The sequence below is a fragment of the Zea mays genome, chromosome 2 (genome assembly GCF_902167145.1).
Source record: "Zea mays cultivar B73 chromosome 2, Zm-B73-REFERENCE-NAM-5.0, whole genome shotgun sequence".
In the NCBI taxonomy this organism is placed as follows: Eukaryota; Viridiplantae; Streptophyta; class Magnoliopsida; order Poales; family Poaceae; genus Zea; species Zea mays.
In genome coordinates this window covers 37965296-37984932 of record NC_050097.1, presented here as the reverse complement: position 1 = coordinate 37984932, position 19637 = coordinate 37965296, and the positions used below count along the sequence as shown (strand labels likewise).

The window sequence follows — 19637 nt, the reverse complement described above, 5'->3', positions numbered from 1 at the left end:
CCGGACTGTCCGGTGTGCACCGGACTGTCCGGTGCGCCAGATCTGCAACGGTCGGCAACGGTCGGCTTCCTGTTTATGGAAATAAATCGGGCACCGGACAGTGTCCGGTGTGCACCGGACTGTCCGGTGCGCCCGACGACAGAAGGCAAGGATAGCCTTCCAGATGTGTTCTCAACGGCTCCTAGCTGCCTTGGGGCTATAAAAGGGACCCCTAGGCGCATGGAGGAAGAAACCAAGCATTCCTACAACTCTTCTAAGCACCAAGGCATCAATCTCACGCATTCGTTTCATTGTGATAGCATACAGAGCTCTTGTGGAGTTGTGAACTCTTTGTGTTGCGTTGCGAGCTCTTGTTGCGACTTGTGTGCGTGTTGTTGCTCTGATTTTCGAGTCTTGTGTGCGTTGCTCATTCCCACCTTACTCCGTATTTCTTTGTGAACTCAATTGTAAGGGCGAGAGACTCCAAGTTGTGGAGATTCCTCGCAAACGGGAAAAGATCAAAGGAAAGAAAAACACCATGGTATTCAAGTTGATCATTGGATCACTTGAGAGGAGTTGAGTGCAACTCTCGTCCGTTGGGACGCCACAACGTGGAGTAGGCAAGTTTTGTACTTGGCCGAACCACGGGATAACCACCGTGTCAACTCTGTGATTGCTTTCTTGTGGTTATCGTGTTTTGAGTTCTCTCTAGCCACTTGGCAATTACTGTGCTAACGCTTAATCTAAGTTTTGTGGCTATAAGTTTAAGTTTTACAGGATCACCTATTCACCCCCCCTCTAGGTGCTCTCAGTAGTCATTTATTCTCTCTCCATCCTAGTATTTGGGAGACAGTTGAGAATGGAATGCAATTTGATAATACGGATACCCCTGTATTCATTAACGAACATATTCATAAAAATGCACAAGCTACCACTGTTTTGTTAGCATCGTTGTGCAGGGATGAATATAACAAGGTGAGTGGCTTGGACAACGCCAAGCAAATATGGGACACCCTCAAGATCTCGCATGAGGGGAACGACGCCACCATGATCACCAAGATGGAGTTGGTGGAAGGCGAGCTGGGAAGGTTCGCAATGATTAGGGGAGAAGAGCCAACACAAACGTACAACAAGCTTAAGACCCTGGTCAACAAGATCAGGAGCTATGGAAGCACGAGATGGACGGACCACGACGTCGTCCGACTTATGCTCAGGTCCTTTACTGTTATTGTTCCTCATCTTGTGAACCTCATCCGTGAAAATCCCAGGTACACAAAGATGACTCTCGAGGAGATTCTTGGGAAATTTGTGAGCGGGCGGATGATGGTGAAGGAAGCGCGATACGTTGATGATGCTCTCAATGGCCCTCTACCCGTCTATGAGCCTCAACCGGTTGCTCTCAAAGCAACAAGCAGCAGGGAGGCACTACCTAGCAAGGTGGCACAAGTTGAGGCGGCCGGGCTAAACGAGGATGAAATGGCCCTAATCATAAAGTGCTTCAAGACCGCATTGAAGGGACGCAAGGAGTACCCAAACAAAAACAAGACAAAGGGAAAGCGATCCTGCTTCAAGTGCGGTAAGACTGGTCATTTTATAGCAAATTGTCCCGATAACTCTAGTGACCAGGAACAAGGAAAGTGCGGGAAGAAAGATAAGAAAAAGAGCTATAGGAAGGCAAAGGGCGAGGCACACATCGAAAAGGAGTGGGACTCGAACTGCTCGTCTTCCGACTCCGATGACGAAGGACTCGCTGCCTCAGCCTTCAACAAGTCCTCTCTCTTCCCCAACGAACGCCACACCTGCCTCATGGCAAAGGAGAGAAAGGTAAGCGTTCGTGAAACACCTAAGTATACTACTTCAAGCGATGATGAATCTAGTGATGATGAAGTAGACTATACTGAATTATTTAAGGGTTTAGATAGATCAAAAGTAGATAAAATTAATGAGTTAATTGATGCTTTAAACGAAAAGGATAGACTTTTAGAAAAGCAAGAGGATATATTGTATGAAGAGCATGATAAACTTGTTAGTGCACAAAAGTCTCTTGTTTTAGAAACTAAAAGAAATGAATTGTTATCCTCTGAATTATCTATGTGCCATGAATCAATCTCTAGTTTAAAGATTTTGAATGATGATTTAAATACTAAGCTAGAAGTAGCTAATAAATCTAATTCATGTGTAGAACATGTTGCAATTTGTAATAGATGTAAGGACTTTGATGTTAATGCTTGTAATGAACATCTCATTGCTATTACAAAATTGAATGATGAAGTGGCAAGTCTTAATGCTCAACTTAAGACTTGCAAAAGTGACTTTGATAAGTTAAAATTTGCAAGGGATGCCTACACGATAGGTAGACACCCCTCAATTAAGGATGGGCTTGGCTTTCAGAAGGAAGCCAAGAACTTAACAAGCCAAAGGGCTCCCATTCTCAACAAGGAGAAAGGGAAGGCCCCTATGGCTAGTAGCATTCAAAGGAATCATGCGTTCATTTATGATAGAAAATTTTCTAGGAATGCTCATTATAATAGGAGTTATGATGCTTATGATTCACATGCTATGATTGCTACAAGTTCTACCTTTGTGCATGGTAGAAGTAGGCCTAGGAAGGGAAATGTTATTCATCATGTGCCTAGGAAAATGCATAATGAATCTGCTACTATTTTTCATGCCTGCAACACTGATTTTGTACTTTCATGTAAAATTAAGAAAATGGTTGCTAGGAAGTTGGGGGCCAAATGCAAGGGAGACAAGACTTGCATTTGGGTCCCAAAGGATATTGTGACTAACCTTGTAGGACCCAACAAGAGTTGGGTACCTAAAACCCAAGCCTAAATTGTCTTGCAGGTTTATGCATCCGGGGGCTCAAGCTGGATTATCGACAACGGATGCACAAACCACATGACGGGGGAGAAGAAGATGTTCACCTCCTACGTTAAGAACAAGGATTCCTAGGATACGATTATCTTTGGAGATGGAAACCAAGGCAAAGTCAAAGGCTTGGGCAAGATAGCCATTACAAATGAGCACTCTATCTCTAATGTATTTTTAGTAGAGTCGCTAGGCTACAATCTTTTGTCTGTTAGTCAATTGTGCCACATGGGCTACAATTGTCTATTTACAAATGTTGATGTGTCTGTCTTTAGAAGGAGTGATGGTTCACTAGCATTTAAGGGTGTATTAGACGACAAACTCTACTTAGTTGATTTTTCAAAAGAGGAGGCCGATCTAGATGCATGCTTAATAGCTAAGACTAGCATGGGCTGGCTATGGCATCGCCGTCTAGCACATGTTGGGTGAAGAACCTCCACAAACTTCAAAAGGGAGAACATGTGTTAGGACTAACAAATGTGTGTTTCGAAAAAGATAGACCTTATGCAGCTTGCCAGGCAGGAAAGCAAGTGGGGAGCACTCATCACAACAAGAATGTGATGACAACATCAAGACCTCTGAAGCTACTACATATGGACCTCTTCGGACCAGTTGCTTACCTTAGCATCAAGGGAAGATAAATCAGAAACCCAAGGGACCCTCAAGCGCTTTCTAAGACAGGCTCAAAACGAATTTGAGCTCAAGGTGAAAAAGATAAGAAGCGACAACGGGTCCGAGTTCAAGAACTTACAAGTGGAGGAGTACCTTGAGAAGGAAGGGATCAAGCACGAGTTCTCCGCTCCCTACACACCTCAGCAAAATGGTGTGGTAGAGAGGAAGAACAGGACGCTTATCGACATGGTTAGGCGATGCTTGGAGAATTCAAGACGCCCGAGCGGATTTGGTCGGAAGCTGTGAACACAGCTTGCCATGCCATAAACCGACTCTACCTTCATCGCCTCCTCAAGAAGACCTCGTATGAACTTCTAACCGGTAACAAACCCAATGTTTCATACTTTTGTGTATTTGGGAGTAAATGTTACATTCTAGTGAAGAAAGGTAGAAGCTCTAAATTTGCTCCCAAAGCTGTAGAAGGGTTTTTACTAGGTTATGACTCAAATACAAAGGCGTATAGAGTCTTCAACAAATCATCGGGTTTGTTTGAAGTCTCTAGCGACGTTGTATTTGATGAAACTAATGGCTCTCCAAGAGAGCAAGTTGATCTTGATGATGTAGATGAAGATGATGTTCCAACGGACGCAATTCACACCATGGCGATTGGAGATGTTCGACCACAGGAACAACAAGAGCAAGATCAACCTTCTTCCTCAACGATGGTGCACCCCCAACTCAAGAAGATGAACAGGTTCATCAAGAAGAGGCGTGCGATCAAGGGGGAGCACAAGATGATCAAGTTATGGAGGAAGAAGCTCCACGAGCCCCTCCAACTCAAATCCGAGCGACGATTCAAAGGAATCATCCTGTCGATCAGATTCTGGGTGATATAAGCAAGGGAGTAACTACTCGCTCAAGATTAGCTAACTTCTATGAACATTACTCGTTTGTCTCTTCTATTGAGCCTTTCAGGGTAGAAGAGGCCTTGCAAGATCCGGACTGGGTGCTGGCCATGCAGGAAGAGCTCAACAACTTCAAGAGGAATGAAGTTTGGAGCCTGGTGCCACGTCCCAAGCAAAACATTGTGGGAACCAAGTGCGTGTTCCGCAACAAGCAAGACGAGCACGGGGTGGTGACAAGGAACAAGGCTCGACTTGTGGCAAAAGGCTATGCCCAAGTCGCAGGTTTGGATTTTGAGGAGACTTTTGCTCCTGTGGCTAGGCTAGAGTCAATTCGCATTTTGTTAGCCTATGCCGCTCACCACTCTTTCAGGTTGTTCCAAATGGATGTGAATAGCGCTTTCCTCAGCGGGCCAATCAAGGAGGAGGTGTATGTGGAGCAACCCACTGGCTTTGAGGATGAACGGTACCCCGACCATGTGTGTAAGCTCTCTAAGGCGCTCTATGGACTTAAGCAAGCCCCAAGAGCATGGTATGAATGCCTTAGAGATTTTCTAATTGCTAATGCTTTCAAGGTTGGGAAAGTCGATCCAACTCTTTTCACTAAGACTTGTGATGGTGACCTATTTGTGTGCCAAATTTATGTCGATGACATAATATTTGGCTCTACTAACCAAAAGTCTTGTGAGGAGTTTAGCAGGGTGATGACACAGAAATTTGAGATGTCGATGATGGGCGAGTTGAACTACTTCCTTGGATTTCAAGTGAAGCAACTCAAGGATGGCACCTTCATCTCTCAAATGAAGTACACACAAGACCTTCTCAAGCGGTTTGGGATGAAGGACGCCAAGCCCGCAAAGACGCCAATGGAACCGACGGGCATGTCGACCTCAACAAAGGAGGTAAGTCTGTTGATCAAAAGGCAGACCGGTCCATGATAGGTTCATTGCTTTATTTATGTGTAGTAGACCGGATATTATGCTAAGCGTATGCATGTGTGCTAGATTTCAATCCGATCCAAGGGAGTGTCACCTTGTGGCCGTTAAGCGAATTCTTAGATATTTAGTTGCTATGCCTTGCTTCGGGAACTGGTATCTAAAGGGGTCTACCTTTGACTTGATTGGATATTCAGACTCCGATTATGCTGGATGCAAGGTTGATAGGAAGAGTACATTGGGGACGTGCCAATTCCTTGGAAGGTCCCTAGTGTCTTGGAGTTCTAAAAAACAAACCTCTGTTGCCCTATCCACCGTTGAGGCCGAGTACGTTGCTGCAGGACAGTGTTGCGCGCAACTACTTTGGATGAGGCAAACCCTCCGGGACTTTGGCTACAATCTGAGCAAAGTCCTACTCCTATGTGACAATGAGAGTGCAATCCGCATGGCAGATAATCCTGTTGAACACAGCCGCACTAAGCACATAGACATCCAATATCACTTTTTGAGAGACCACCAGCAAAAGGGAGATATCGAAGTGTTTTACGTTAGCACCGAGAACCAGCTAGCTGATATCTTTACCAAGCCTTTAGATGAGAAAACCTTTTGCAGGCTGCGTAGTGAGCTAAATGTCTTAGATTCGCGTAACTTGGATTGATCTATAGCATACATGTGTTTTATACCTTTGATCAAGTTACTTTATGCATTTATGAGATTTGTTGTTTACTTCTGGTGCTCAAGTTGTGCAAGGGATCCCCGGACCTCACAAGTCCATGTGTGAGTAATGCACATTTCTAGGGGGAGAAGTGCTACAACTTGATCCTTTGAGACTAACATTTGTGTTGAGTTTACTTAATGTAGCCTCAAAGGTGAATTGAAAGGAAATATGAACTTGGACCATGCAAAGACTTCAACTGCACTCCGGTATTAACTCAAAGTTCATATCTACGCTCTTATTGCCTTTTTGCTCTTAATTGAGAATTTTGGTGAGGCAATGGGGTTAAAGGACCAATAATGATCCCGTTTTGGTGCTTAATGCCAAAGGAGGAGAAATTAAGGCCAAAGCAAATGGATCAGCCACCACTTGAGAATTTTGAAAATAGTAGAGTTAGAACTTTTGATTTGTCAAAATACTCTTATTTGTCAAAATATGGTCTCTTGTGGGGAGAATGTTTGATTATGGGGAAAAGGGGGAGTTTTTGGCTCTTAATCATTTTTAACTCCTGGATTATCTCTCTTGTGCACAATCAAGTGTGTTTGACTTAGAGATAGGAAAATGAATTTGATTTGCAAAAACAAACCAAATGGTGGCAAAGAATGATCCAAATATGCCAAATTTGAGTCAAAAACAATTTGGTCTTCAATTTGAATCAATGTTGCATGTTTTGCATTGCTTTTGAATGTGTTGGCATAAATCACCAAAAAGGGGGAGATTGAAAGGGAAATGTGCCTTTGGGCAATTTCTATTATGTTTTGGTGATTAAGTGTCCAACACATTTAAATAAGCTCTCATGTGATAAACAAAGAGAGAAGTGATAATCAAGGCAAAGGTATGGTTCTAAACTTAGTATATTGGTTTTTGTGTGTACTAATATATTTGTCTAAGTGCTAGAATCAGAGAAAAGAGAAGAAGAAAAGGACTTGGCTGGAGCAGCCAAGACTCAGCTCGGTCTGGCACACCGGACTGTCCGGTGGTGCACCGGACATTGTCCGGTGGTGCACCGGACATTGTCCGGTGGTGCACCGGACATTGTCCGGTGCGCCAGGTTGGCTTCCGGCGAACTGGTCGCTCTCGGGAGTTTTTGGCGGCGTACGACTATAATTCACCGGACTGTCCGGTGAGCCAACAGCCGCCAGCGCAACAGTCGGCCGCGCAATCCGCGCGCGACGCGTGGCCTGCGCCAACGGTCGGCTGGGGGCACCAGACTGTCTGGTGTGCACCGGACAGTGTCCGGTGCGCCAACCAGCCCGAAGTTGCAACGGTCGGCTGCGCCAGGAATGGAAGGAAATCGCGCACCAGACATGAACAGTGGCTGTCCGGTGCGCCACCCGACAGAAGGCAACACACTTAAGTCCACTATGGGCTTTTCTTCTTTGTATTTATTTGGTTGTGTTAATGAACATTTCTATGACTTAGATAAACATAGCTAGAGTCTGTCCAACTAGTCTAAGTCATAGTTCTTCGTCTTTTGAATTCTCCAACTAAGATTCCAATTTTAGCTACAAAGCTCCTTTTTCAATATATGCTTTTTTTCAAACTCTTTTAAGTGCACAAATACATTCCTATTAGCATTTAGAACTTATCCAACCATATGAACTACTCATAGTTCATCTTCTCCACATTATACCTTTCTAGCCTTGTTTGAGCTGTTGTTCACATTGAATTCTTCAATTTCATTCTTATGAGCCTGCATTCATCCAGTCAACAAACTAGTTAGTCTATAAGATTTGATGGTCATCAAACACCAAAACCAATATAGAAATGACTTAAAGGCCATTTCACTTTCAGTATGTTCAATAGTGAACTTGAAACCTTCTTATAATCTGTTTGGTGCTCGTAGTAAACAAGTTGATATCTTATTTTTGTCCACTACTGATCAACAAGGCAATATAAACTTGATTGTTTCTTTGATCTACACACATTTGATGGTTATTAGAAAATACAACAAGATGGGTCTCACAACTTTTGCGGATTTCGGATACCGAATTCTATTTGTGATGTATGATCCATCAAAAAAAGAGAAGAAAAATCTCATGTCGTTGCGCCTCTCGTCATTGGCTTTCAAAAACAAATCTGCACCACCGTTGATTAACGACAACATGAAAATTTAGTCTTCAATACGTTGAACAATAGATCTGAATGCACACAACGATATACAATAAACTTGCAGAGCAATTAAAACATTTTTTTCAATCATCGTTTGGCTCTCGTACCATTCGCAACATTAAGGTGGTGTTTGGCACTGCTCCACTTCATAAAAACTAGCTCAACTCCATGAACTTCAAAATAGAGCAACTCAACTTTAAAGTTACAAAGTTTTTGAAATGTTTGGCTTGTAGGCCAGCTTTAACTTCTTAAAAATGGGAGCAAGATGGGTACGAGAGAAAAGAAAGAAAGAAAACATTACGTGAGGGAGTGTGTAACCGATGGTAAATATAGGTAATTTCACGCTAATTTCATTAGCACGGGGGATTTGAAAATACCTATTTGTGAAGCACCATTTTAGGTACTCTATAAATTTGGTAAGTTAGGGTCAACTTTACTTTTACTGTGAGTGTTTGGTTAAAGTTTTTGTGGAGCAAATCTAGATTTTGTGAAGGAAAACACTCCCAAACAACGCCTAAATAAACCTTACACATAAATGTGAGAATCAGTGCTGAGAAAGATACTTTAACCACGCTGTTAGTCTGTTACAGAACTTATTAACTCTGCCATTTATATTTTCCTCTACTGTTACCACTTACCACACAATAATCTTTCCTTCGTATGCGATGCGATGCGACCGTGCTAGAGGGAGCTTTTGTTTGCTCGAGGATGGAACTGCGGTTGGTGGCACAGAGCACGCCGGCTCGCGGTCGCAGCCAGCACGGGAAAGGTTGGTAGGTGGCGGGCAGGTAAAAGAGGAAACGAACCCAAGCGACAGACGGGCAGCGTGGGGAGGCCGCCGCCGTTGCGGTATATAAACGGACGCTCGCCGTTGGGGGACCAACCGAAGCAGCGACAGAGCTCTTCCCTCCCACACGCTCGGCGCTCTGTCCGCCAGAAATCTCGTCGCTGGTCAGTGCTCTCACTTTTGCTTTGCCGCGTAATCCCGCACCTCATTTTTATCTCCACGCCCAGCCGCCTGCTTTCGGCGACTCCGAGGTTTCTCCGTCCGGTTCCGTCGTCGTCACAGCTACCTTTGCTCCGGCCCGGTAAACGGCGGTGCTTACTTGCTTCTTTGCGGGTGTTCGGTGTCGCGATCGCTTCGCGTTTTCACCAGCCGCGCGCTAGATTCTTTCCTCAATCGCTAACTGTTCCGCGGCGGATCTTGTACTGCCAGAGTTGCAGATCTTTTTTCCCTCTTCGATGGAGGGAATTATAGTAAGGCTCCAGCTGCTTTCTTTTCGCCTTGGGGTTTTAGCAATTTTCTCTACGTGTTGCAATCGCTTCTTCACCTCCGGTTGTTTCGTAGCGGCTGTTTTTTGGTTGTTGCAGACTTGCAGAGACTGGTCCATTTAATTATTTTTGCTGCTAGAAATTGGGATTTGGTCGAGGTTTTGACACATTAACTTGAGGGTTTTTTTACTTTTCGTTTCTACTGCTAAAATTAGCCACGAACGAGAACTTGTGCTACCCCTCGATGTTAAAATTAAAATGAATGGGTTTAAGCGGGCACTGCTCTTTTGAGCTTCAGATATTGGTGCTTTTGGTGTCGTCAGCATGCAGAGAGATATAAATTTCAGATTATTTTTCTGAAAAGAAACACAATAAACTCAGATACCTTTGGAAGAATACAATATTTTGATATGCTCTTACCTATAAAGCATAAACATCGAGTCACTATAAGATGCAGTTCGCTACTTCACTTGAAAGAGGACGGAAAAGAGTGTGATCTTAGATCTGATCATGTCCAGTTTTTGTCTGAAGTTCTGAGGTCGCAGTAGATGCTGTGCTCTTTTTAGCATAAAAATGGTGTTGCATGGAGCAGGACTAACTGAAGTGTTGTGCTACCTTACTTACCTGTTCTTGGACATTTCATTAACAATACGAACATGTTTGTGATAAATTTGGGTCACTGCAAATTCATTAGTATCTTCCTCACTTGGATTGGTGTGTTATTGTAGCAGGTAGAAGAGAATCGTGCCATTTGTCATGTCAGGAGGATCTTCACCATCATCAAGGCGAAACAGCTTTAATTCTTTGTCTAAGGACCTAGACCTTCCTTCAGAGCAAGGTTGTCTCTCCATTGTTGTACTTGGGGCTTCTGGTGACCTTGCTAAGAAGAAAACATTCCCAGCCCTCTACCACCTCTTTGAGCAGGTATGAACTATTCTCTATACAATTTTACAACTTAGAGTATAACTTCAACTGTAATGCACATTTTTTTCTCAAATACACAGGAGAGTTGCACATCATTACATTAATAGGAGAAAGAAACGAAATTTACAAGAACAGAACACACACCACACACACTTCCATAGGCATTAGGCTACATTCACGTCGGTTATCTGAACAAACCGACCAACAACAGCGACCCTCTCAATGGATTCCCTCTTGATCTACAGCCGAGAGAGCAGAAAAACGTTTGGCACCAGCCAATTCCCATTTCCAATGCTCCTCATTAGCCAGCACAAGAGTTTTGTTTTGGATAGACTAGGAGAGGCATTGTTGAATACACAATCGTTTCTATGGCACCACAAGGTCCAAGCCCCAAGGATGATCAGAGATTTAAGCCTTCTTCTAACAAGACTACTAACCAAGTCTGAAATTTTGCTCCACCATGTATCAAAGAGCTGGTCCGAAGGTTGCGGCACCATGGCCGCTAAACCAACTCTTTGCAATATGACAAACCAAAATTGCCTAGCGAAAACACAACCCACCAGCAGGTGGTTTATAGTTTCCTTCTCCTGGTCGCCAAGAGGAGCATGAGGGAGATTTCTCTTCTCAAGACGGTCAGCAGTCCAGCACCTGTCATGAGCTGCCAACCAAAGAAAAAAAATGCACACTTTGGTGGTGACCATGTTTCCCAGATGCGCTCCCAAGCACCAAATTGGACAGCCTCCTTGAACATAGCTTCATATGCTGACTTTGCGGAGTACTGTCCAGAACTGGATTACCTCCAATGTGCCGATCTGCAGTCCCTGACTGTAATGCACTTCCAATTGGGCATTCCAGAGCAAGTAATCTGGTCTAATTTTCTTGTTGTAAATAGATCACAAGTATAAGCACACATAAATGTACACTTCTCCTGTACCTTATATGGAAGTGTAGAATACAATTTGAAGGAATAATGGCAAAGATCAGATCAAGCTTCTACACAATAATTAGCTGTGTTGTAGTCCATACGTAAACATATAAATCTATTCTTTACAGACATGCAGCATATGTGCAGTTCCATTTGTAATCTGTGCGGTTCTGTGATATACACTGTAATTATCAAGCTAGTGAATGTATTGACTGAAGTTAATATTCATTGTTACAGGGATTCATACAATCTGGAGAAGTCCATATATTTGGTTATGCTAGATCAAATCTTTCTGATGATGGGTTAAGAGAACGCATTCGTGGGTAATGATCCTGATGGACGAAGCTAGTTCTTAAGTTGCATAACACAAATTCTGTTTACCGCACGAAGATTTCATTTCTGTCCATAGAAGACATGCAAACTTGTATGTTTTCATATTGCTGCATTTGGAAACATGTAACCTCTGAATGAAAATTAATACTGATCTCTAATGCGCTGTACATTCCTAGATATCAGAAGTTGCATGGAATTGAAAAGGCATGCATCTTTACTCCTGTCAGTCATAGGTGTTCTTTTTATACAGGTATCTCAAAGGAGCCCCAGAAGATCTTTCAGAATTTTTGCAACTAGTAAGTTGTTATAACTACAATAATTGTATTCTAGTTCTAGGGTACAGACATCATTATGATATTTTTGTGTCTCAGATAAAATATGTCAGTGGTTCCTATGATACTGGAGAAGGATTTGAGAAACTGAACAGGGCAATATCAGAGTATGAGGTGTCAAAGAGTTCAGGAAGCTATCGCAGGCTCTTTTATTTGGCATTGCCTCCATCTGTCTACCCTTCAGTGTGCAAAATGATCAGAACATATTGCATGAATCCATGTAAAAGTTTCTTTCCTATGCTGGATTTTTTTATTCTTATAAGCTGATGCAAATCTTTAGTTTAGTAACAAACAAGTATGGTGGAGTTAGTTGAAGCTTCAAGTTTTAGAAGCTCAAGTTTCATTAAGATTCTATTATCTTTGCTTTCCTTGAAGCGAAATAAACTTTTACGCAATTATTCAAAACTTCCATTTGTTCAGTAGTAATGAAACAGCATGTTCATTTTTAAGCTTGTGTTCCTACCTTTCGTTAATTACATTCAAACAAATATGCTGAATTGAAAAAGATAGGTACAAAAGGACACACATGATGTTCATCAAATATTCTTTAATGGTTAGTTCTTCAGAAATGAAGAGGGAATAAATCAATACCAGTTCTCTTTATATATATATATATATATATATATATATATATATATATATATATATATAGAGAGAGAGAGAGAGAGAGAGAATTATAGATTTGAAAATTAGAAGGGTGATGCAGTGGTGAGAGCTATCTCACTGAGACTGAGTCTCTATGTCGTTTGTTTGTAGAGACTCTGCATTTGCAGGGGAAACGCTTGCCTCGGTTTATTGTTTTTCTAGACCCCACTCACATAGGAGCCTCCGGCACTGAGTCTCTTCTTTTTTATATAGATTTGAACATTTTGAACAACATTAGTACTGTCAAGTTTGGGGTTCACATTAGTCTTGTGTTTGTGCGTGCAGCTTCTCACCCTGGATGGACCAGAGTCATTGTTGAGAAGCCCTTTGGAAAGGACTTGGATTCCGCTGAAGAATTAAGTGCCCAACTTGGGGAGCTATTCGAGGAACACCAACTATACAGGATAGACCATTACCTGGGAAAAGAGTTGGTCCAAAACTTGGTAATGGATGTAACATTTTGTCAACTTGCTTTACATTTCACAAATACTTGTCTAATTATTTTTTAACCAATATCATGTCACAGCTTGTTCTTCGTTTTGCCAACCGATTATTCTTGCCTCTTTGGAACCGCGACAATATTGATAATATACAGGTAAGATCTTTTGTATTTGGTAGCTAGCAGTTGGGAACTTCATTTTGCTGGTATAAGCTCTATGCACATAAATTGCAGTCCCTTTATCATTCAAGAATGTACTCTTTAGTTCTATACTTCTATTCATAAGTTGTTTGACTTGGTCCGTTGGTGATTATAGTAGGGAGCTATTGTATTCTATTGTAACAATTGACTACAGTTTGAAATGAGTCAAACTGAACCTAAGATAACTGAAAGTACAGTATCAATGACATGGCATGCTAATTACTACACTGCAGATTGTATTCAGGGAAGACTTTGGTACTGAAGGGCGTGGAGGATATTTTGACCAATATGGGTATGTACAAACATTTTTTTCCTTGCAAAAGTAGAAGCACTACTGTACCGTATTTTAGTAACATTTTTATGATTTCTTTAGTATTAAATGGTACCCTTACAATCTAAAGTATAAATCTTAAGGTTTAATGTATATATATAAAGCATGGTATTGATGATAAATTTGCAAATACTTGCATTCCTGGTTGGTTCTTATCAATGAATAGATATATTTTGTTAGTGGAGATGTATTTTGTATGTAAAACTGTGAAAAAGGCATGTTTTTCGTTGTTGGTTAAACTTGCAACATTCAGCAGGAAAAGGTGCAAAACTTTAGTAACCAAATAACCTGGAGAGACCATGCTTTCCTTTGATACTGAATTGAAAACAAAACAGATCATATCACTCTCTAGTGCAATGGTTGAACAGATGAGCTGCTGGTAATGAGCACCAGATGATTCTGCCTATTTCTGTCACATTAATTAAACATTTTTTGTGTTTCTTTTTATACCTTTTTTTTTCTTTCCCTTTTTCTCTATAAGTATCTGACTCTGCTTCTGCTGTTGCAGAATCATTCGTGATATCATTCAGAATCATTTACTGCAGGTAAATATAAACAAGATATACTTAAGAATCCTAATTTTGCATTCTGCAATCATTTTTGTAAACGAGTCCAGGTTTTAGAGGTTTATTACCCCTCCGTTCCAAATTATAAGACACTTTGACTTTTCTAGATTCATGACTTTTGTTATGCACTTAGATGTACACTTCTAGATGTATAGTAAAAGCAATGTATTTAGAAAAGTCAAAATGTCATAATTTGGAACATAGGGAGTAGTATTTTAGTGACTATGGACAATAAGGCCGATATTCCCTACCTTTTTCCCAATATTTACATTGATGAATACATGCTGAATCTTGTGGATTAACTAGCCATGACAGAATTTCCTGAATAGTAGTGAGTATTCCTTTGTGCCTTGTGCGTTAACGACTTAGTCTTACAATCTGCAGGTTTTCTGTTTGGTTGCAATGGAAAAGCCTGTCTCCCTTAAGCCTGAGCACATCAGAGATGAGAAAGTCAAGGTCTAACTCCCTTTAATCTATTAATGTTACAACTATATATTGCAACTTCGCCAATTTCCTTGCTATGGTTTGATTTGCTCTCTGAAATGTGGCAGAGTGCACGTCTTATGTTTTTGTTGTTAGGTTAGTTCTCAGAGGAACTAGTTCCGTGTCTTAATGTCAGGTTCTGCAATCTGTGAACCCTATTAAGCCTGAAGAGGTAGTCCTTGGGCAATACGATGGCTACAAGGATGACCCTACAGTGCCAGATGACTCGAATACCCCAACTTTTGCATCTGTTGTTCTTCGGGTACACAATGAAAGATGGGAAGGTATATCTTCACCCACATGACAGTATCTGTACATATTGTAGTTGAAATGGATATAATTGAAATACTTGCTCTCTGTTTTTTTCATTCAATGTGCCTTTTCTCAACCATAATATCTTTACTTTCTGTATCAACCTTCTAATATTCATGCTTTGCAGGTGTTCCTTTCATTCTTAAAGCTGGTAAAGCATTGAGTTCAAAGAAAGCAGAAGTTCGGGTGCAATTCAAGGATGTCCCTGGTGACATTTTTAGAAGTATGTGCATAGAACTATAGAAGTTAACGTTCATGGTGTTAGTTTACTCTTAGCATAGATTTAGGCTTTGTTTGATGCACTAGAATTAATAGTTAGCTGCTAAAATTAGCTTGTGACATCCAAACAGCCAGCCTATAGTTTAGCTATTAGCTGCCTTTAACTGGAGACATCCAAACAACCCCAGCTAATAGTCTAGCTAACTATTAGCAGCACCTCTCAACTATACATTAGTCCATAAGCTGGTTTAATCTAGCTAAAATCAGCTGATAGTTAGCCAACTATTTGTTAGCCAGCTAATTTCACTAGCAATTTTTTAGCTAGATAACTATTAGCTCTAGTGCATTTAAATAGACCCTTGTATAGGAGGAGAGTACCTTTACATAATCAGACAGTACAAAGCAAGATGTTCTTTCATAAGTTATAATGGGATCTGAAACTACCAAAGGATTGGCTAAAGGTCAGAATGGGGTAGAGCAGAGTCATGCATTAAAACTGGAAAGCCAGGACAGGTAGAACAGAGTCATGCATTGATCCTGGAAAGGCAGGACAGTGGTCCCTATAAATGGAATGGAATGCAATCGTGCAAAGCACTTGCATTGTCATCTAACTTCTCACTGAAGTTTGTCTACATTAGCTGTCATATTGGTAATTGGTAAAATTAATAATTTGTTAAATTAAGTCAAGCTGGACTAGACTAAACTAACATCTCACTGAAGTTCAGCATGCAATTGTTAGCTGCAGGGTAGATGGATGAAACTCTTTCATTGAACACCAAAAGAATACTAAGGATGACAATTTTTCTCAGCTTATAGCTTTCATGGAATGCCTCTCTTATTGATGACCTGTTGCAACGAATATTTTATATTGGTTTATTATGTTGCTCTGTTATGTCTGAATAAGAATTAGATATCCTGGTATTTGAACTAAATATAAATATAACCTGATGAAGGCAAGAAGCAAGGAAGAAATGAGTTTGTTATACGCCTCCAACCATCAGAAGCCATGTACATGAAACTAACTGTAAGTCCTGCTAGTTCACTAGGGTCTAATTTCTTGTTTTGATGAGTAAAACGTCATGACATTTCTTTGGAAACTGTACACGCCGATATATATGGGGTTTGAATGTGTAGCAGAATCTCTAATTAATCTTTGAAAATTAAATTGATGCAGGTTAAGAAGCCTGGGTTAGAAATGGCTACTGAACAAAGTGAACTTGATCTGTCATATGGGATGCGGTACCAAAATGTCAAAATTCCTGAGGCATATGAACGCCTTATCTTGGATACGTAAGTGTCACCCTTTTCGACCATTCTAACATATCGTTCATTACAAAGAAACTCTCTCACCCTGAAATCGTGGATAACTCTACATATATCATGTCTTGTGTGTTGATAGCATTGCAAGGCTTCCTCTATGCAAAATTTTGCCTTTCTTTACTGCACCTACACTGATCTATACCCATGTTTCTGCAGAATAAGAGGTGATCAGCAGCACTTTGTTCGCAGAGATGAGCTACAGGTTCGTTTCGTGCCACCCTGCATATTTGTGCCCTCTTGTTGGATCCTTTATCAGCTAGAGCCCTTTAATTTATCTGCAAGAACTCTTTCATTTCTGCTTCCCTCTAACGCTGCACGTTTCGCTTTTTCAGGCTGCTTGGAAGATCTTCACTCCTTTGCTGCATGACATTGACGACGGCAAGCTGAAGGCCCTCCCGTATGAACCTGGCAGCCGGGGACCCAAGGAAGCCGACGAATTGAGCGCGAGAGTTGGATACGTGCAGACCCACGGTTACATATGGGTACCGCCGACCCTTGCATAGAAGAGAATACGAATTGTTTGTACCTAGGAAGATCCGAGTGTCCTACAATAAAGCTGTGCGTATATGCTCATTTTCGCTATATCGCCTGCCGTTGTAATAATGTTGTGCTGGATATGAAATAAAATTGCGTGTTCCATTCAGTATATGCAATGGCCAGCGATGGAATGTTGTTTTACCCTGCAATACCGATGAACTATATAGAAAAAACATGACGGGAGATCATGTCATGCTCATGCCTCATTTTGAAGGATAAAACCAAATGATAATTATACGTGTATGATGATCAACCAATGGCCATAAGCCAGGGCAAGCAAAAGAAACGAGGAGAGAAAACAAGAGATGCAACAGTTTCTCTTTCCTATTTTCAAGAGGTGTTTTCTTGTTTTAGGCTAGTTTGGCAACTCTATTTTTTTATAGGATTTCTATTTTTTCAAGTGAAAAAGAACTAATTTTTCTTTGAAAAATAAAAAAAACTTTAAAAAAATGGGGTTTCTAAACCAGCCCTTAGTTTAAAACCTAGGCTAAACACACTCGTAAGCTGATTTGGTGACCAGAATAGAGATCACTGAAGAATTGAAGACCCTAAGCATATAGCAGGGTGAAGCCGGTATGATATGCCACCGGGGGTAGATTACGATGTCACTAGTACAATATCCGATAACACAATCATATTTAATATCTATAAAAAAATAAATTTAATATTATAAATGAATATATGGTATACATGTCAGATATTAAACTGATAAGAATAAACATTATATTTTATCTTATCTAAAAGGCCAAAAAATATATGAGTTACAAAGGAGTCCGATCTCTTTTTTTTAGCTCGCTCGTCTTACTTCAGCTAGTGAGATGGTACTATACGAGAACTTGAAACTGTGTATGACTTTCTATCAAATTGAACTTGGATTGTTTATCATGGCCCATATATATATATATATATAGCATATTGGACCTATTGTTAGACGAGAAGCGAAAAAGATGAACAGATATACGTGTTTCACACATAACGTGCGACATACGAAACACGAAACTGATGTTTTAAAGTAGAGAAAAGATAGCGATCTTTGGATTTACGTACCGAGAGTTTTACTGCACCCACCGTGTAGATAACCTTAGGCCTTGTTCGTTTGTATCGGATTGCACCCGGAATCGTTCCAGTTAATCAAAGTTTATATAAATTAGAGAAGCAATCCGGTTAGGAATCGTTCCGACCCACCAATCCGGCACAAACGAACAAGACCTTACCTGTGAAAAAAGGCCAAAGTTACGCTCGATAGTTAAGATTGATCTTTTAAAATTACTAGTACAATGTCTGCACGTTGTGACGGTACACAATCATATTTGATATCCATAAAAAATTTTAATATAAAAGTGAACATATGATTCACATATTTGATATTAAAATATTAAGTTATCTTAGTAAAAAGGTCGAGAAAATATGACATCTTTTTTATAGCTCACTCGTTCCTCCTTCAGCTAGCGAACATGTGGTCCACATATTAAATATTAAATTATACAAATATTACACCTTATCTTAGCCAAAAGGCTGAGAAAGACATGAGTTGAAAATGAGTCTAGCCCTTTTTATAGCTCGTTTGGTCGCTCGTTCTCCTCCATCTGGCAAGGTGATACTATTTGTGTTGCGCTGTGTGTGGCTTCCTATCATTTTGAACTTGAATGATTTCTTATGACCCATTTGTGGTGTGGTCCAATTGGTAAGCGAGTAGCAGGAAAGAGAAACAGATCTACGTGCTTCGCATATGACACATGAAACTGGTGTTTTAATATGGTGGGGATTAGTAACCGTGAGTTTCCACTTCTGCTCCTCTAACATTCCCCCTTATATGCTACTATACAGCCACATAAGCAAGATTACTTTCCCTATATTTACTCTTCTCGCAGTGGTCTCCCTATACCCCACTACCTCTATAAAATATTATTTCACATACATTTTTATCATCTATACCATTTTTTACACAACTAATAAATACTGCCGAACACTCAAATCGAGATAAGGGGACTGCGTAGCGCTCCCCTAGATCTGGTGAAGTATTGTGTCGTCCCCTTGTCCTTGTACTTTCCATAGGGTGAATCGGTGCGGGCAGTAGCGTTGGTCTTCACACTCTACACGAAGGGGAAGGGGCGCTACCGAGGTCTGTTGCATGTAGTCTTAGAACTAGTTTGGAAAGCCTATTTTTCTAAGAAATTTCTATTTTTCCATAGGAATAGTTCATTTTCTCTTGGTAAAGTAAAAATCACTTGCGAAAATAAAGTTCTCAAACTAACCCTTAATTTCTAAAAATACATCGAGATCAGCTGATCCAAATAAAAGAGTCTAGCTTCGTCATTAGCATAAGCAACATGAATGTAATAATTCAATGTTTTCACTTTATAATTTTTATTTATTTTCATCAAACTCTTGCTTTCTTCTAATAAATAAATACAACTAAACAATTAATTTAAATTTTTAAAACTTAATTAAGATGTTAATATTATAATATCTTAGCAGCATCTACTGGCAGGCTTAAAAAGATACTCTATTTCTCTCTCTCTAAATTATAGTAAACTTTATATTTATTCTAATTTTGATCAGGTTTTTTAGAATGTAATACTACCGACCGTCAAAAACTTTTACCACTCGTCTTATTCAAAATATTTATTCAAAAATGTAAAATTAGGTAAGCACAAACTAACTTACATGAT

The 19637-nt window shown here is 40.5% G+C and overlaps 1 protein-coding gene across 4 annotated transcripts; it reads left to right on the top strand.

The window, feature by feature from the left end:
- The first annotated feature begins 8804 nt into the window (after window positions 1-8804).
- Window positions 8805-17106, top strand: LOC100284317 (glucose-6-phosphate 1-dehydrogenase, cytoplasmic isoform). Of its 4 annotated transcripts, none has more exons than NM_001157212.2 (16): window positions 8805-9077; window positions 10127-10322; window positions 11485-11570; window positions 11831-11876; window positions 11952-12132; window positions 12843-13000; window positions 13084-13152; window positions 13431-13489; window positions 14037-14073; window positions 14479-14550; window positions 14714-14861; window positions 15017-15112; window positions 16062-16132; window positions 16283-16398; window positions 16585-16630; window positions 16761-17074. In NM_001157212.2, exons 2-16 carry the CDS (start codon window positions 10155-10157, stop codon window positions 16929-16931), a joined length of 1524 nt encoding a protein of 507 aa, NP_001150684.1. In that variant the 5' UTR covers window positions 8805-9077; window positions 10127-10154; the 3' UTR covers window positions 16932-17074. The 4 variants fall into 4 exon arrangements, with proteins under 4 accessions (NP_001150684.1, XP_008668077.1, NP_001399754.1 ...); XM_008669855.3 differs by having other exon boundaries at window positions 8812-9214; window positions 16761-17106; NM_001412825.1 differs by lacking the exon at window positions 8805-9077 and adding an exon at window positions 9091-9214 and having other exon boundaries at window positions 10130-10322.
- The last annotated feature ends 2531 nt before the right edge of the window (window positions 17107-19637 follow it).